Genomic DNA, 16,205 nt, shown 5'->3' with positions numbered 1-16,205 from the left:
AGAGGAGGTTGAGAGAGCTTAGGGGGGAAGGCTTAGAGAAGGTGAGAGGAGAGGTGATTGAGCTTGGAGAGGAAGCTGGAGGGAGGAGCCAAGAGGGTTACAAAGAAAAAGTAGAAAACTAGAGTTTTGAGAGGGATATTATGGCTTTCCTGAGGAGTAAGTTTGAGGAGAAAGAGGCTTTCAGGTTTGACCATTTATGATTTTCCCGTATATTCTCATCTTTTATATTTCTCCTATCTTATTCCTTGTGATTTCAGCTTTGCTTGATGGGTTGCTTTGTTTCGATGATTGTTGGTTTAATATTTGAAAAGTTGGCTGCATTATTGTGTTTTACCCAAGCAAACCTCTTCCATTTGAACCCATTGATTGCTAAAGTCATGGATAAAAGAATGAAATGAGGTTAGCATATTCGTCAAAAGGTTCCTTGCTCTGTTCCTATTTCTGTTCCCTTGCTCCTCTGTTTTCCTTTGAAAGAGACTTCCGAGCTTTAAGACTGAAATCTGGGGAGATTGGATGATGGAGAATGATGATGATAAGAAGAGGAGGTTATCAGCTACAGAATCTGAATCTGAAAATGTCTGAAGCAAGTATAGTAGTTTTTGGGATTCCAGGAGTCTTTTGCTTGAGTATGCGAGTAACCAAGTGGAACCCTTTGCACGGGAGTCATTACAAGCCATCAGGCCTTTGCAAATTCCCCATTTAACAGACTGAATGAGTGCTCCATTACTCTTGATGCTTTAAAGTGGGTTGATTGAGGATTTGAGAACGAAATAAAGCAAGCAAAGATGTTCTCGAACGACGCCGCCGCCGGCGAAACGCCTCTGCCATCACCACCACCACAGCAACCAGCTCCAGCGGCATCAATAGGAACCTATGGCATTTAATCTATCATCAGCAGGAATTACTAGGCATTCTAATGTTAGTTCCAATCATCCATCATCTAGGCCTCTAACATTTAGTGATTCTTTGGACCTGAGGCCAGACGTAGTTGTAGCAGTCAATGCAAATGCAACCCAGATCTCTCCCTAGAGCCACTCTCATGTACTATATATTCTTGGCTTGGCAAGAAATATGCATCATTTTCCTTGGAGTGGAGCTTCCAATTCAAGAGCTGGCAGTTCATCACGTTCATTTAACTTTTCTAAGGAGAGGAGCTGCTCCAGAGTTTATTTATGCCCACACCTATCATATACCCACCAATGCTCCACCACCTTCGAGACTCCCTCCTTCAAGACCAACTCAAGTTTCGAGGGCAGAAATAGGTTCTTTTTGTTCCAATAATGCAAGCAAGAAGGACAACGAGTTTTCTTCCTTCGATAATTCTTCTCAGTGTTCTCAAAGTCCTAAGTTGACCAGTGGGACAATGATGTATTAATGGACTGTGGCCACTACTTTTGTAACAATTGTTGGACGGGGGATTTTATTGTGAAGTTGGTATTCAAATTGATGGTCAGCTTGCTGATCTCATCCAACGAATTACCAAGAACCTTGGCTCGACACATGGCATCGTATAGTGGATTAGTTGGTACTATTGAGTGGCCTATTGTGTATCAGGAGCCTGAAGACTCTAAGGAACAAGCAGGGAATGAAATGATTGCCACTCCAGATTGTGGAATAGCAGATTATTGAGCCACTACACTTGGTGGTCTCAGTATCAATGATTGGGATACTCCAATTACTGATGTCCAGTAAGGCATTAATGTGCCTACAGTGGCTCCCATTCTTTCAATTCCAAAAAGCAATCAGGATGCAGTTCAAATGGCCTATCATCTTCATGACCATCCAGAAACCCATCGAGGAAACAAACTCCAAGTGCTCAGTACACTCTTTCCCACCAAATATTGCCCATTGCTTGACATAGGCCCGATCCGAGTTTGAAGGTTTTCTTGAGAAAACACCAGCAGAAATGAAGCATCAAATGAAGACGCACACTAGATCCAATTGCATTTGAGTTTGGGTAACAACTATGAGCGCCCTAGATTCAGATTCTTTGCGATCATTGAGCTGGGTTCTCATTTCCTCTACCAGAGAGAGAATATCTGCAAGTTCAATTCTTAGCCTCTGAATTTCAACATGTGCCGACTCTGCCTGTTTGGTTTGGGGAGCTTTATAGTCAGCCACCATTTCCAACTGGATTTTGAGCTTCTGGATCTCATTCATGGTAGAAACCAGGGCAGCAGAATCCATTGAGTGTTGTTTCTAGACAGCCTCAAGTTCCGACTGCCATGCACGGTCTCGATCCTGGGATATTTTGCGGAGCTCTTGTACCCGATCTTCATCAGAAGCAGAGAGCTTTGGCAACTACCGCTGAGACTCCTCAAGCTTGGCTAATACAACTAATAGTTGCTTTTTTTTTTGCCTCTTCAACCTCATGAGATGGGCCTGGAATACCAAAACAGTCGCGGCGGAGTACGGGCAGCCACTGCACTGTCCCACTAATCTCATGCTTTAACACTGGGATGATTCCAGGATTGGTAGTGAAACTGAGCACCAACCCATGTATAGTATCATTGAACCTTGCGCGAGCTCTAGAAGGGAGGGTTTTCAGGTGGAGCAGTCACCGCAATGAAACTGCCAGCATCAGCATCTCACATTCAGGATAATCTATCACAATTTTAACACCTACTATTGCTCTATTCTCCCAGCGTGTATCAATCTGTTGACGCGTTCTTAACTCCAAATATTGATGCCCCACTTATGGATCTGCCTCCGTTACTATGTTGGCCATGAGACGAAGTTCGATGTATTGAGATAGGAAAGTCCAGCAAGCACAAGAACCTCAAGTCCCTTGATACATCAACTGGTGAAAATGAAGACATGGCAGTGTCTAGGAATGAGGAAAATGTTATCCGGGTTAGCAATCTCTTAGAGGACACTCATGAAGCTGACTTGTGTGAACTATTTAGCCGTTTTGGGCCACCAACCCGTGTTTATGTTGCCATTGACCACAAGTTTGGTTTGAGCATAGGCTTTGGGTATGTCAATTTTGTCAACAGGGAAGATGTTGAGAGAGCTATCAATAAGCTCAATGGATTTGTTTATGATAGTCTCATCCTACAAGTTGAGTGGTCCCCACCAAGATCATTATTTGACTGGGATCCTAATGGCAATCAGGCCCCATAGTGCCATAGCCTGAATCAAGCGACTATTCAAGCATCCAACCTCACTGCATGATCTGCATGGCCACCTTTAGGGCCACATGTCCTTAAGCCATTGTTTCATCTTTGATTTTAAAAATAACTCCCCAAATTCCAATTTTTGAACAATTTTATTTTTTAGATTTTCAATCCTCAAATAATTTCAATTTTTCAATTTCTCAATCTAAGAATTTTTAGGACCCAAAAATCTCATTTCTTTCAATAAAATTGGTTGTCATTTCCTCTTCGGCAAGCCATTTTCACATTTTCTATTTTTAAAAGGTTTTGAAATAAGTGTGAATTTATTTTCGTATTTCTTAATTATAGAATTTATGAAATTAATTCACTCAAAATAAAACGGGCTTTGGTGGGGGCCCAACATTATTGGATGTTTCCTTTGAAAATCTATTTGATTGAATTGTGGCATGTGATGATTTATTGCTCGTTTTAGTGACATGGGTGCTACATTTTATGCTCATCAATTGTGCACTAACCCCCTCTCTTGATAACGCATAACGGCTCGTTGCCCAGGTATGCACCTATTCTCACTCTGGTCACTCTATATACATGTATTGATTCCCATATGTGCATGATCAATTCGGGTATTCATTGATTTCTTTATTAGATGCCACGATTGCTTCATTTTATTAGTAGAGACCCATTTTGTTTACCCTTTAAAAATAAGATAAAAATAAGTGGCGACCAAGTCATTTTCATAATCAATAAATCATTTTTCAAATAAAAATCGAGTTCGCCATCAAGTGGGAAACGCATGAGCCAAAATGCAAGGTCCACAGCATGCCACTCTGACTCGACCCTCTTTACTATGGACCCTAGATTCATCTTTGCACGACAAGAATGTGTGATGGCTGAATTGCAATCTCCAGATCCTAAGCAACAATCTAAGCTATCGAAAGGGCTTTGAATCTCACACGTTGTTCATCTATTAGGGTAGTAAGAGTAGGTTTTAGGCCAACTCTATAATGAGTTTATGTGGTATCTACGAGCTAAACAAAATTACGTCTATAGGATATCTATGGTAGAGATTGATAAACTATTGCAGCTATATGAGCACAAAATTCTTATCATTAGATGCGGTCCATCTAATGATTGCACTTATATACTTTCCTGGGACCTATATATCATATTTACTTGTGGCCTTTCCCAACCCTTATTAAAAGCATGTCAATATAGCCCTAATTTCTTGTAGTAATTTCCTTAAATTTCCCAACAACCAAACAGAGGATTAAAAAACTAGAAATTCAAAGCAATCTTATAAAAAAAAAAATTACCTATAAAAAAAAATAAAATCAGAGCAATCTCTCTGCAAAATTTTCAAAAACCACAAGAAACCATTTAACAAGGATATCTAAACTTTTGCATCATTAATAAGCTTTGGATCGACCTTTTATGCACACTAATAAATGGTGAAGATACTACTATTGCTAATCTAATCATTATGGAGTGTACTAATTTCATTCATAGGGTACATTGCACTGAAATTTCTATTAATTAGGCAGCAGCAAGGAAGCTAGCTTCTCTCAAGTTACAACATTACCTGTAAAAGAGCTGGTCTGTCCTTGCTCACACACTCAACTGATACTTGCAAGCAAACTGTATGGAAACCAACATCAGATCTGCAAGTGTATTTGATGACTAATTACTGCAGATAGATAAAAAATAAAAAAAGAAAAAAGAAAAAAGGAAATCCTCTTAGAGAGAACAACAGGCAATGGCTATGACAAAAGAAAAGCATCCCCTATTGCTTTTCCTGTTAGAATTTAGAATAATATGGTTTATGAGAAAGGAATGATAAGAATTTTGCAGTAATGGTTGACATTATAATTGATCTGACCAAGAGAAATATGCTTATTGAGCACACATAGTTGAAGAAATGAGGCTATAAACCAATTCAGGTTTGCTAAGGTAATGGCCTAGTGGGGTCTTAGCCATTCTCATTACAAGATGCTTGGTTTGTCCTCTTAACACTCCATATTATATTTGAAATAAATTTTCTCTGAAACAAACAATGAAACAACTAAGGAGCTTCAAAAGCTGTTAACAGAAACCATACAAGTTACAAGAGTTTTGAAAGCCATTCCAAGAAGGGTCACAACGAAGTTGTGCAAAAGCAATTAAGCTTGGATCAGACAGAAAGGTGCTGAACAACTGACCAACCATAGTAAAATAAATTGTCACCACAACCTTAATGTGCATTGCTCATGACAGTAATGACTGACATCCTATGGGGCCATCCACATGTGAACAAGCTCCAACCTTCCACTTGATATGCAGCATACCAGAATCAAACGGGTTAGTCTCGTTTCCAGAACTCCACCATGGTTTATCTGTAGAAGAATTAACGCTTGGGTTTCGCAGGAACATTAACAAATAAATGTAAAATATAAGGAAACATGAGAAGTAGCATCTACTCTACCTTCATGAACAATCTCTATTACTTAAGGCCAACACCAAGGGCCACATATACATTCACTTTTCAACTGCAAGTAACATATGAAGTAGTAAATGGTGAAGTTGCCATCTTACTCATTCAACAGAGCAACTAAGAAGATAGGGTCTTTTCAAGGTCAATCTAAGTAGCAAATGAGCAGATAGGATATTATCTCTGTTAATCTTCTGGGGAAGTAAATTGGGACTGAGATAAAGAATCTGAATGCATACTATTCTAGGCTGATGTATGTTATATACCATTGCCTGAGATAATTTTTCATGTTAGTTTTAAGGGAGGAAATACAAAAATCAGGGAATCAAGAAATCCAGCATCCATCAGAATTTCATGCAGTTGTGCAGACTTGCTAATATTTATCTCAAAAAAGCTCAGATGATCGTGGAATTTATTTCAAAACAACATTATGATGTTACCAGATTTACTTTCTGGTAAAAAATCTACAATATGCCGTCTGCAATACCCTGAGGTTTAATATTGCTAGTTAAAAATTTGTACCCTCTTCCAAGGATAAATTATAGAATATGTGACTGAATTTTAGAGTCACGTTGAGTTAGCAAGAAATTTATCAATATGAGGATGAAAATTGTGAATCATCCTTAATGAACTCACACATATGACAAACTGAATAAATTCTAGCCACAATATTATCGTTTGCATTTCTTCTGAATGCTCTCTGTACAAGCCAATCAATATTAAAGATTTGAAATATTTCTTGAGATGCACATAAATGAGTGACAATTACAGAGTTGAGATTTAAGCAAAGCCCATGAAAGTTTCTGTGTCTGGCATTTTTCAGGAGAATAAAGAAAATTTTAAGCAAGCCCATCAGTATGGTTTGTCTTAAAATATGATGGTAAAAGCATGAAGCACTGGCAATTCGTCTTAATATGGGATCTCAATACATCACCCCACTAATTGGCTACAGGAAAGTCCAAATCCTGGGAATCAATTAAACATATAGTAAAATTAAATCAGCACTTAATGGAAGGCATAATAAGGACAGTTGTTGACCTATACTTCAAGCAGGAATACATAAGAAACACAAGATATTTACCAAGGGAAATGCAAGCTCCAGTGACATATGCTTTGTCAAATGCTTCTGCATCTATTTCATCAGTATCACCAATCTAATCACCAACACCTTGGTCCCCATTTTTGATAATTTCAGGGATCTGAGACGGAATCCAATATGTAGATGGATGAACCCTATAACAAAACATGTTTATCAACTTGAAAATCCAGTGAGAGTAAGTTCACCAGTTGACTCATTTGTATCAATAACATTACCTGCTCCACATCATCAATCAGGCCTCACATATTGCAAATAAAAATGTGTATTGAAGGATATAAGGCCTAGACACGATCACCTCCCACTCATTCTGTAGTAAGGTAGGTAGGCTCCCACATACTCAGAAATATCAAGCTCCTGCACTAAAAAATTGGACCAACTAAATTTAATGACTGAAATATGAAGCTCCAATACTAAATTTAGGGCTGTTAAGAGAACAAAGATTAGGTAATGGCACAAACAAGAGATGCCACCTTATGCCCATACATTACAGATAAATATGTGAACCTGTTACTTAAGTCCTGTATGAACATCAACAAAGGCAACAAACCATTGAAAGTGCTAGCTAGGCAAGTCAAGTTACCACCAAAATGATAAGCAGCCAGTATGAACAACCAATCTATATATTCTTTAACTCAATTAAGCCATGTATCAGCCTCATTTGGATCTTACATTCTTATATTTTAGATGGCTTCATTTTATGCAACTTCTTCAGATAATTATGACTTCTTCTATGAAATTACCCTCTTTAAGATATATCATAATAATTGTATATATTTTCTTCTTCATGAAACATTATTGCTCCTATATCTCCAATATCTTTCATTGTCACTATTAAGTCTACCACCCTATAAGCTCTGGTAGCCAATTTTTTTGTTTCAAAAGAACCATAAATAATGAGATATAACTAAAAACATTTAAAAAAAATTGTATGACATCATATTCTTCAATAGTCTAAGTTATAGAATATGTTCATAATTTCACTAATTAATTTACCTCTAACATTAATCATCTAGTCACACATATACGAGTCACCACACAATGCAGTATCACAATGAAAACAACATCAAGACTTGGAAACATGGACCACAAACTCCCTTCTGACCTAAACCATTAGATTGGTACCAAGCTATTGCACCCTCACATTACAAAACATGGCACTATCTAATATATATAGAGGTTTAAACCATGATTCCAAATTCAGTGTGAGGAACGGAAAGAGATGAAATAAACATAGCTCTTTATAATTCAAAGCCTTGTTAGGTTGGATCACTTCCCATACTTTCAACATCAGTAGGGTTATGGCTAAATTTTGAGTTATGGTTAGAATGAAATAAAATTAGTATCTTCATCCAATGATGTTTAATTGTCTTTGGGTAAGAGATAGACATTATAAAACAAGAAGAAAAACGTTAGGCCACTCCTATAAGTGAATTTGATTCACAAGGTTAAATCAATATAGTAGATCTTGCAGCCAAAACAGAGCAGTTTCCGATTTATGGTTTCAAACTTCATATTGCCTTTGAATTTTTATTTTTTTATTTTATTTATTTATTTATTTATTTTGTGTGTGTGTTTTTACTTACACTACTTTTCTAGAAACTAAATTCAAATGGCTTTATAACTTGTAAGTAAAAATACAAATTGGAAAGCTGATAGATCAGAGTGAAAAACAATCCCAAGAGTGGCTCATCAGCACCCTAAGATTTGTCCTACTTTTTGGGCAGCAACACGTCCATTAAGTATACTCGAGAAACAAAAAGGTAGATTTGCTCATTTTTTAACAAAAGTGATATTGAAAAAACCTGTAATACCATATGAGTTTTGCAATTTGAAGGGTCATAATTTTTAGTGAATCTGGCTCATGAAAGTGATACACAATGAATGATAAAACACTTTTAGATAAAAAGATATATAGAGAAGTCTTTTTAGATATCTTTTATCTTGGAAAAAACAAACCAAAAAGAAGAGAATGATAAAAATGATAAAAATTTTAATCCATTATGAATCACTTTTCCATATAAACTAAATTGAGAAAAAGGAGGCTTACCAACAAAGATAGAGTTTGAAAGCTTGACATCAGTAATTGACATTATTGTCTTCCACGGCATATGCATTCAATAATGTTGAAAAGAAGATTCAACCACCTAGACATATGGTTCTGTTCATCATCCTGCTCACCAGGATCATTACCATTCGTGTATTGCATTATTGGCAAGTGGGTCTGCTGTGTAGTATTTTGTGCATCATCACAGCTTCTCCGATCATTAACATTCACACCCTCTACTGTTGATCTTTGGTCACCCAAATTCTCTTGAGAATCATTGTGTTGTATTTTTGTAGGACGGCTATACACATCATTATCAACATATATGAGCTGCATCCCACACTTCTCCACCTTCACCGGTGTACCATTCAAGTAACAATGAAATGAAGCCTTCAAGCGCCTCCACTTATTGGAGTGATACTTTTCCTTAATAGCAACCTTTGGATAATACAACACCCACACTTGACCTGATGCCCCATCATTTTTGTAGCATTCACACCAGGAATCTAAGGACAGATCATCCAAGAATGCAAATTGATCACCACGGAAAGTCAATTCACATTTTAAACTACAACAAGGTAGATCTTCATCTTCTGATATATCCACGGACTCATTATCAAGAGGAATATGAACAGAGAATAAAGCAAATCCCAATAAATCCTTGTTTTTATACCAATACCGAGGAAGCTCTATTGTTACTCTGGATCCATTTTTCTGATGTCGTATCCATTCTGGAATTCCACTACTTCTTGGAATAAGAATACTAATTCCCTGACCAAAATAACAAAAATCTGGCCACGCTTCTGGAGATGGATCATAGCAATGATTTCCACATTCCAAATCCTGCACAAAAGTTGCATGTAAATTCCATGCCTGTATAAAAAGTCAAGTGCCATGAAAATATATAGTACCTGAATAGCTGATTTGAAGCATTTGAAGAGAGAAGCCCAAAATAGACTTGATGGATTTGATAATGTTATCAGGCCCGTACAAGCATGTACATCTATGGACCGTAGACTCGATGGAAGTTCTGGAATTTCGACAGCCATCTTGCAGTGACTAACTCCAAGCACTTGCAGCTTTGAAAGTTGACTAATTCCAGCAGGTATCTTGCTAATGTGGTTTCTGCTTAGTAATAATACTTGCAGTGATGATAGGTGAAAAATTTCATCTGTGATTCCGTCATCAATTAGATTGCAGTTAGTGAGATCTAATACCTGCAGTGAGTACAACCGGCAAATGTCATCCTGGATTGACCATTGCATTAGATTTAACCCATTCAGATGTAATATTCTTAAGGAGCATAGACCTGACAAAGAAGGCAGTGGAGGAGCAATTGAACCTAAGCATCCAGCATCAAGGTGCTCCAAACATTGCAGGCTTCCTAGGCTCTTTGGCAATTTGTTGAGTTTTGAACAACCATAAACATGAAGAGTTTTGAGAGATTTCAAATTACAAATGTGGGTAGGAAGGGTCACAAGCTTTTTGCAAGATGCTAAATCCAAAAATTCGAGCCCCTTCAAATTTTCAATTGATGATGGTAGATCTTGTATAGCTGTTCCATGTAAATGAAGCTCTCGTAAATTGTTCATATTCTCCATGACTTCTGGAAAACTTCCTAGCTTTGAACAGTTAGTGCAACAAAGAACTTGAAGGTATTTCAACCTACAAATGCTCCTTGGAAGACTTTCAAGGTTTTTGCAGTTTCGTGTATAAAACTCAACAAGTATGGAGAGACTGTCTATTGAGGATGGTATTTCCTTAATAGCAGTACCATCTAAATAAAGCTTCTGCAAACATTCCATATTCCAAGTGTCTGGCATTGTTGTCAGTGTAGGACAGTTATACTCATCATTTTTGGCATATATGAGCTGCATCCCACACTTCTCCACTTTCACCGGCATACCATTGAAGTAACCATGAAATGAAGCCTTCAAGCGCCCCCATGTATTGGAGTGATACTTTTTCTCAATGGCAAACTTTGGATAATACGACACCCACGTTTGACCTGATGCACCATCATTTTCACAGCATTCACACCAGGATGATAAGGACGGATAAATCGAGAATTTAGATTGATCACCATGGAAAGTCAAATCACATTCTAAACTACAAGGACTATATTCATACTTAGATTTCTTATCAAATTTATAGGCAGATCCATTCTCAGATTCATCCTCAGATTTATGAGCCCATTCATCATGATCTGATTCATTTTCAGATTGAATCTCTGATTTATCCTCAAATCCATGTTCAAAATCATCCTTAGATTCGTCATCAAGAGGAACATAAGCCGAGCATAAAGCAAATCCCAACAAGTCCTTGTCCTCAAACCAATCCTGAGGAAGATCTATAGTTACATGATTTCCCATATTCTCACCCATTATCCACTCTGGAATTCCACTAATTCCAGGAAAAAAAATACTGACTCCCTCTTCAAAATAGGAGTAAGAATAACATACACATAATTGAAATGAACTACCACATACAAAATCCTGCCCAAAAAAAAAAAAAAAAGGAAGGAAAAAACAAAAGAAAAAAATAAGTAGCATGAAAATCCATTAATGCCTGCATAAAAAGGACCTGTGCCAAGAAAATCATACCTGAAACTCTGAAAATGATGATGGTAAAAATGACGATGGACTTGATAAAGTAAAATGTGAATTGTGTGCATCTAAAAATTGTAGAGTTGATGGAAGCTCTGGAATTTGTAGAAGGTTCCTGCAGTGACTCAACCCAAGGGCTTTCAGCTTAGAAAGTTGACTGATGCTAGCAGGTATGGTACTAAAATGATTCCAGCTCAGATCTAATTCTTTCAATGATGATAGTTGACAAACTTCACTGGGGATTTCTCCATCCATTAGATTGCAATTATTTAGGTACAGTTCTTCCAATGATGATAGGTGACAAATATTAATGAGGATCCCTTTGTCAATTACATTGCTTTCGCTCAAATTTAATACTTTCAAGGAGCATAAACCTGACACAGAAGGCAGTTGACAATTGAGATCTTGTAAATAAAGCTTCTGTAAACATTTCAAGCTCTTCAAATCCTCTGGCAGCTTTTCAAGTTTTGAACAGAAGTCAAAATTGAGAAATTTAAGAGACGTCAAATTACAAATGCTTTGAGGGACGGTTATGAGGTCTTTACAATTTGATAAATCCAAGTACTCAAGTCCTTTCAGGTGTTCAATTGATGATGGTAACTTTACTATAGCTGTATTATCTAAGTCAAGCTTTCTTAGTTTTTCCATATGACCCATGATTTCCGGAAAGCTTCTTAGATTTTTACAGCCACCACAACAGAGAGTTTTAAGGCGTCTCAATTTATAAATACTCCTTGGAAGACTCTCAAGGTTTATGCACCCTATCAAAATCAAGGAAAAAAAGTTAGTTAATAACTCTAATGTTTCACGGGGCGAATCAAAAGTAAACCTACAACCTTCAAGAGTTAGTATCTCCAAATTTGGTACACTTGAGGGGTTTGGAATCTTCTTGAGATGCTTAGAATGACTAAGATTGATGACCTTTAACTTTTTAAAAAGCTGCAACAAAGAGAAATTTTCTTAATAAAAATTAATTTAAATGAAATGAACTTTAAAATCCTTGTAAAGTAAAAACATAAATAAATAATAATAATACCTCTGTTTCCCAAAGTTGCTTTATGTTGCTACACCGCAAGTTGAGTTCTACCAGGTTCTCTGCATAAAAATTTGATGGTAAAGATTCCAAAGGGTATCCATCCCAATGGAGATATCTCAACTCCTGAGAAGGAAACTCAAAGTCCCTACAAAAGTGTACTTGAGAAAGGTGCATTTCAAATAGTCCCGCAAGTGTCCAATATTTTACAGCAGAATCATAGTTAGCATCTTGATGGACTTTGAGTAATCTAAGATCATTCATCATTTTGAAAGCTTCGGTAGTAAATTGCAACTGTTTTGATGTTGACATATCTAGAAATATCCCTTTGATTGCTTCTGTCCCCTAAAAAATAAAAGCCAATAATAAGCAAAACAAAAAACTTATAAAAGCTTACAAATATAATACAAATATGTAATTTCTCAACAAAAAAAAAAAATTAAAAAAGAATAAAATCGCTGAAGATTACAGATATTCCAATAAAATCCAAGCAAGTTCATGTATTTAGCTCTTACGTACCTCATTTCTTGTTAATACACGAAAGACATCCTCACACTCCCACAATCTACTCCATTTTCCAGGCTTTTCAGGATTTTGTTCACGAACAATATGCCAACCCATTTGTTGTATCAAATCATGCATATATATCTTATCGTCCAAAATGGTTATAAGACACCTATCACATAGAACGCTGAATCCGCTCTCTGCATAGAAATCACAACCATCTAATATTCTTGAAACAAAATCTTTGTCTTGCCCTTTAAAGAAGCATGCAATATCTAGGAATATCTCTCCTTGTGTACGATCTAATCCATCATAACTTATTTTCAGCACATTCTGAATTTCTTGGATTGGTTCTCTTTCCAACTTATGTAATTCACTTTCCCATGCACTTGGTGTCCTCTCACATAAGTGAGAACCCAAAACTCGAAGAGCTAATGGGAGGCCTTTAGCATACTTTACTATACGGTCCGGGAGATCTTCATAATCTTCTTGGTGACAAGTTGGTTTAAAGGCATACAGGCTGAAGAGTTGAAGAGCTTCTTCAGAATTCAGTTCTTCAATCTCATGATATTTATCCACATGCAGTAGATGCTTATTTCTAGTTGTTATGAGGATTCTACTTCCTGGGCCAAACCAATCATGCTCCCCCGCAAAGTGATTTAATTGTTCAAAATTATCTACATCATCGAGAACAACAAGAACTCTTCTTAAGGAGAGCACTTTCTTTATCGCATCCATTCCTTCGTGAACATTACTTATTTTCCGATTTTTTCCCTTGTCGATGTCATCAAGGAGTTGTCGTTGTAACTGAAGTATATCAGAATGCTTTTCGGAGTTCTCCCTAACATTTGCAAGAAATGAAGCACCCTGAAATTGATTTGAGATCTTATTATAGAGAGCTTTGGCGATGGTAGTCTTACCGATTCCACCAAGTCCACAAATCCCAACAAAGCAAACATCATTCGAATCAATGTTTATCAAAGATACTAGTTTTTCCAAACGAATATTCATTCCAACTATGTTTTTGCCAACATACAAACTCCTAGGATTCAATCTTGTAATGATCTTATCAGTAATTTCTTTAATAACATTGGACTCAGACCTGCCAATGATAAAGTACAATAAAACATGGCTTGAATTAGAATCAGCAACAAGAGATTAACCAAAAAAAAAAATAACTGTGAAGTAAATTCTATGATGCTTGGTGTCATCACAACCGAATTAGAAGCAAACAGAATATAAGTTACTAAAAGTGATTAATCCCCATTAATCAGAATATAAGTTACTAAAAGGGATTAATCCCCGTTTATTACATACATGTAAGTGCACTTGACACAAAAATGCAAGAGAAGTAAAGAGTGTTTGCATGATTTATGTTATCTTAATTGTTTGGAAGGTTCAAACTGAAGTTAGCCTATGTAGGATATCTACCATTTCCTTGTAAATAAATCTATTATAGTGTTAATTAATGAGCTTTGGTAGACTACTACAGGTTTTCCTAGTGTCAAGTACCCCCATCCATGCTTCCCAATTGAATAATGTATTCATTGCTTAGAGCATAAATTATGAATGTCTTCCATGATCACATCTTTCTTTTACCATTTATTTCACAAACAAGTTGCTTTATGATTTCCCTTTTGAATTATGTTTGTCTCTATGTTCTTTCAACTTACCAATTGGTACGTAAGTCTCAGGCATTGGCTCTTCCACATTTTCCCAAATGGCATAGACTACAATTATAAGGGAAGTTAATATCATGCTTCCCACTCGTTGATGAAAAACCCAGGAGCAGACCAAGGTGGAAAACAATCGATTTGAGAAGAATGCTTTTAGTTAAAGGAAAAAGATCAGGCTTTGGCGCTTTTATTTCCAGGAAACACAGGATAATTGAGACTGGTTATTAATCATTTTATTCATTATGAGAACAATTAGAGAGAGAAAAAAAAAGCCTATTTTAGAAGGATATGAAGGTGGCAGTAATAGTCCATGGACCTATCGGGAAAAATGGGTTTTGATCCACTAATTTTAAAAAAAAAAAGAAAAAAAGCCTCAACTTTTATAATTCAATTTTATTTTCATCTATTTAAAACTATTTTAAAATATATGCTCTATTTCATAAGTCATATATTTATTTCTTAAAATAACCTGTTACTTGTCATGATATTAACACCAATGGGCAATTTTTTTAAACCCATGAGAATAAGAAATTGAAAAATACAATTAAAATTTAAAAATTTTAAAACTAAAAATATAAAAATAAAATATTAACTTTCACTTTGTTAAATGATACTAATAAAAAATCTAGATATCATAAAAGAGTTGGAAATACAAGAAAAATTAATATTTTATTTTTAAAATATTTAAGTTTTTGGGTTTTAATTGTATTTAATTTATAATTTATTTGTTTTAATTGTATTTAATTTTTAAGTATTTTAGTTTTAATTATATTTTTAATTTTTAAAATTTTTTATTTTATTATTGATGTCAACTAATAAAATTTTTATTCAATTTTATTTACAAAAAAATAAAAGAGAAGATGAGTATATTTATATAATGCAGTATTTAAAATAATTATTATTGAAATGATTTCATTTCCTTTTAATAAAAATGGATGTTTTTTTTATATATATATTTTTAAATTAGTGAATCAAAACAGCTTTTCCCCTTCTCCTTATTGATACAAGTAAAAAATAAACTAATTAAAAGGAAAGCGAAGAGGGGAAATTATAGTTACTGATTATCACGTAGATGCCAGCCAGATAGATTGCTTGTTTCTGTCAAGGCAGTCCTCCACTTCTGTATCTTCTCCCTTTTCTTCAGATCAGCATCCTTTTCATGATATGCAAATGCCTCTCCATAACTCCCCATTTGCTTCCGCACATGGGAAGGATCGACATGGTAGAAAACTGGCAGAACTATTTGTTTCCTTTCTGTCATACACTCGATGATTTTGACCAGTTCGTCCAAACACCATCTAGATTGGGCATAGTTTTCTGAGAAAACAACAATAGAAATCCTTGATTGCTCAATAGCTTTAAGGAGTCCTGGAGCAATCACATCTCCTCTCTCAAGCTCTTCGTCATCTCTAAAGGTGTGGACGCCATTATCTCTCAGTGCGGAGTAGAGGTGATCAGTGAAGTGGTAGCGGGTGTCTTCTCCCCTAAAACTTAAGAAAACATCATAAATCCCTTCATGGGTTGAAGTAGAGGGTGAAGCCATGATTTGATTTTCTTCTTCTGGCAATATTGAAATAGAGCCCAGGAAGAACTAGCGCACCCTCAACATTGAGCAGGCCTAGAAGAAAGAAGACGGTGGCGTTGGAGTGGCTTTGGTGGCTTT

The 16,205-nt window shown here is 36.1% G+C and overlaps 1 protein-coding gene across 3 annotated transcripts; it reads right to left on the bottom strand.

Annotated features, from left to right (window-relative positions):
• Positions 1-4,956: 4,956 nt before the first annotated feature.
• Positions 4,957-16,191, bottom strand: LOC117907626 (disease resistance protein RPV1-like). Of its 3 annotated transcripts, XM_034821240.1 has the most exons (11): positions 15,601-16,191; positions 12,882-13,968; positions 12,366-12,707; positions 12,166-12,268; positions 11,327-12,090; positions 9,635-11,218; positions 8,727-9,566; positions 6,895-7,038; positions 6,662-6,813; positions 5,575-5,638; positions 4,957-5,485 (listed from the first exon to the last, which is right to left on the bottom strand). In XM_034821240.1, exons 1-7 carry the CDS (start codon positions 16,083-16,085, stop codon positions 8,769-8,771), a joined length of 5,163 nt encoding a protein of 1,720 aa, XP_034677131.1. In that variant the 5' UTR covers positions 16,086-16,191; the 3' UTR covers positions 4,957-5,485; positions 5,575-5,638; positions 6,662-6,813; positions 6,895-7,038; positions 8,727-8,768. The 3 variants fall into 3 exon arrangements, with proteins under 3 accessions (XP_034677131.1, XP_034677133.1, XP_034677134.1); XM_034821242.1 differs by lacking the exon at positions 5,575-5,638; XM_034821243.1 differs by lacking the exons at positions 4,957-5,485; positions 5,575-5,638; positions 6,662-6,813; positions 6,895-7,038; positions 8,727-9,566 and having other exon boundaries at positions 9,834-9,940; positions 10,033-11,218.
• Between the last annotated feature and the right edge of the window lie 14 nt (positions 16,192-16,205).

Source organism: Vitis riparia, chromosome 18 (genome assembly GCF_004353265.1).
Source record: "Vitis riparia cultivar Riparia Gloire de Montpellier isolate 1030 chromosome 18, EGFV_Vit.rip_1.0, whole genome shotgun sequence".
Lineage (NCBI taxonomy): Eukaryota > Viridiplantae > Streptophyta > Magnoliopsida > Vitales > Vitaceae > Vitis > Vitis riparia.
This window is presented reverse-complemented; position numbering and strand designations above follow the sequence as displayed.

Bases quoted from the DNA above. Each gene is read 5' to 3' on its own strand.
- LOC117907626 (XM_034821240.1), bottom strand. From the start codon at position 16,085: ATGGCTTCACCCTCTACTTCAACCCATGAAGGGATTTATGATGTTTTC. The intron at 13,969-15,600 runs GTAACTATAATT...TATCATTGGCAG, and splicing joins TGGCATCTACGTGATAATCA to GTCTGAGTCCAATGTTATTA. The intron at 12,708-12,881 runs GTACGTAAGAGC...TTTATTTTTTAG, and splicing joins GTGTATTAACAAGAAATGAG to GGGACAGAAGCAATCAAAGG.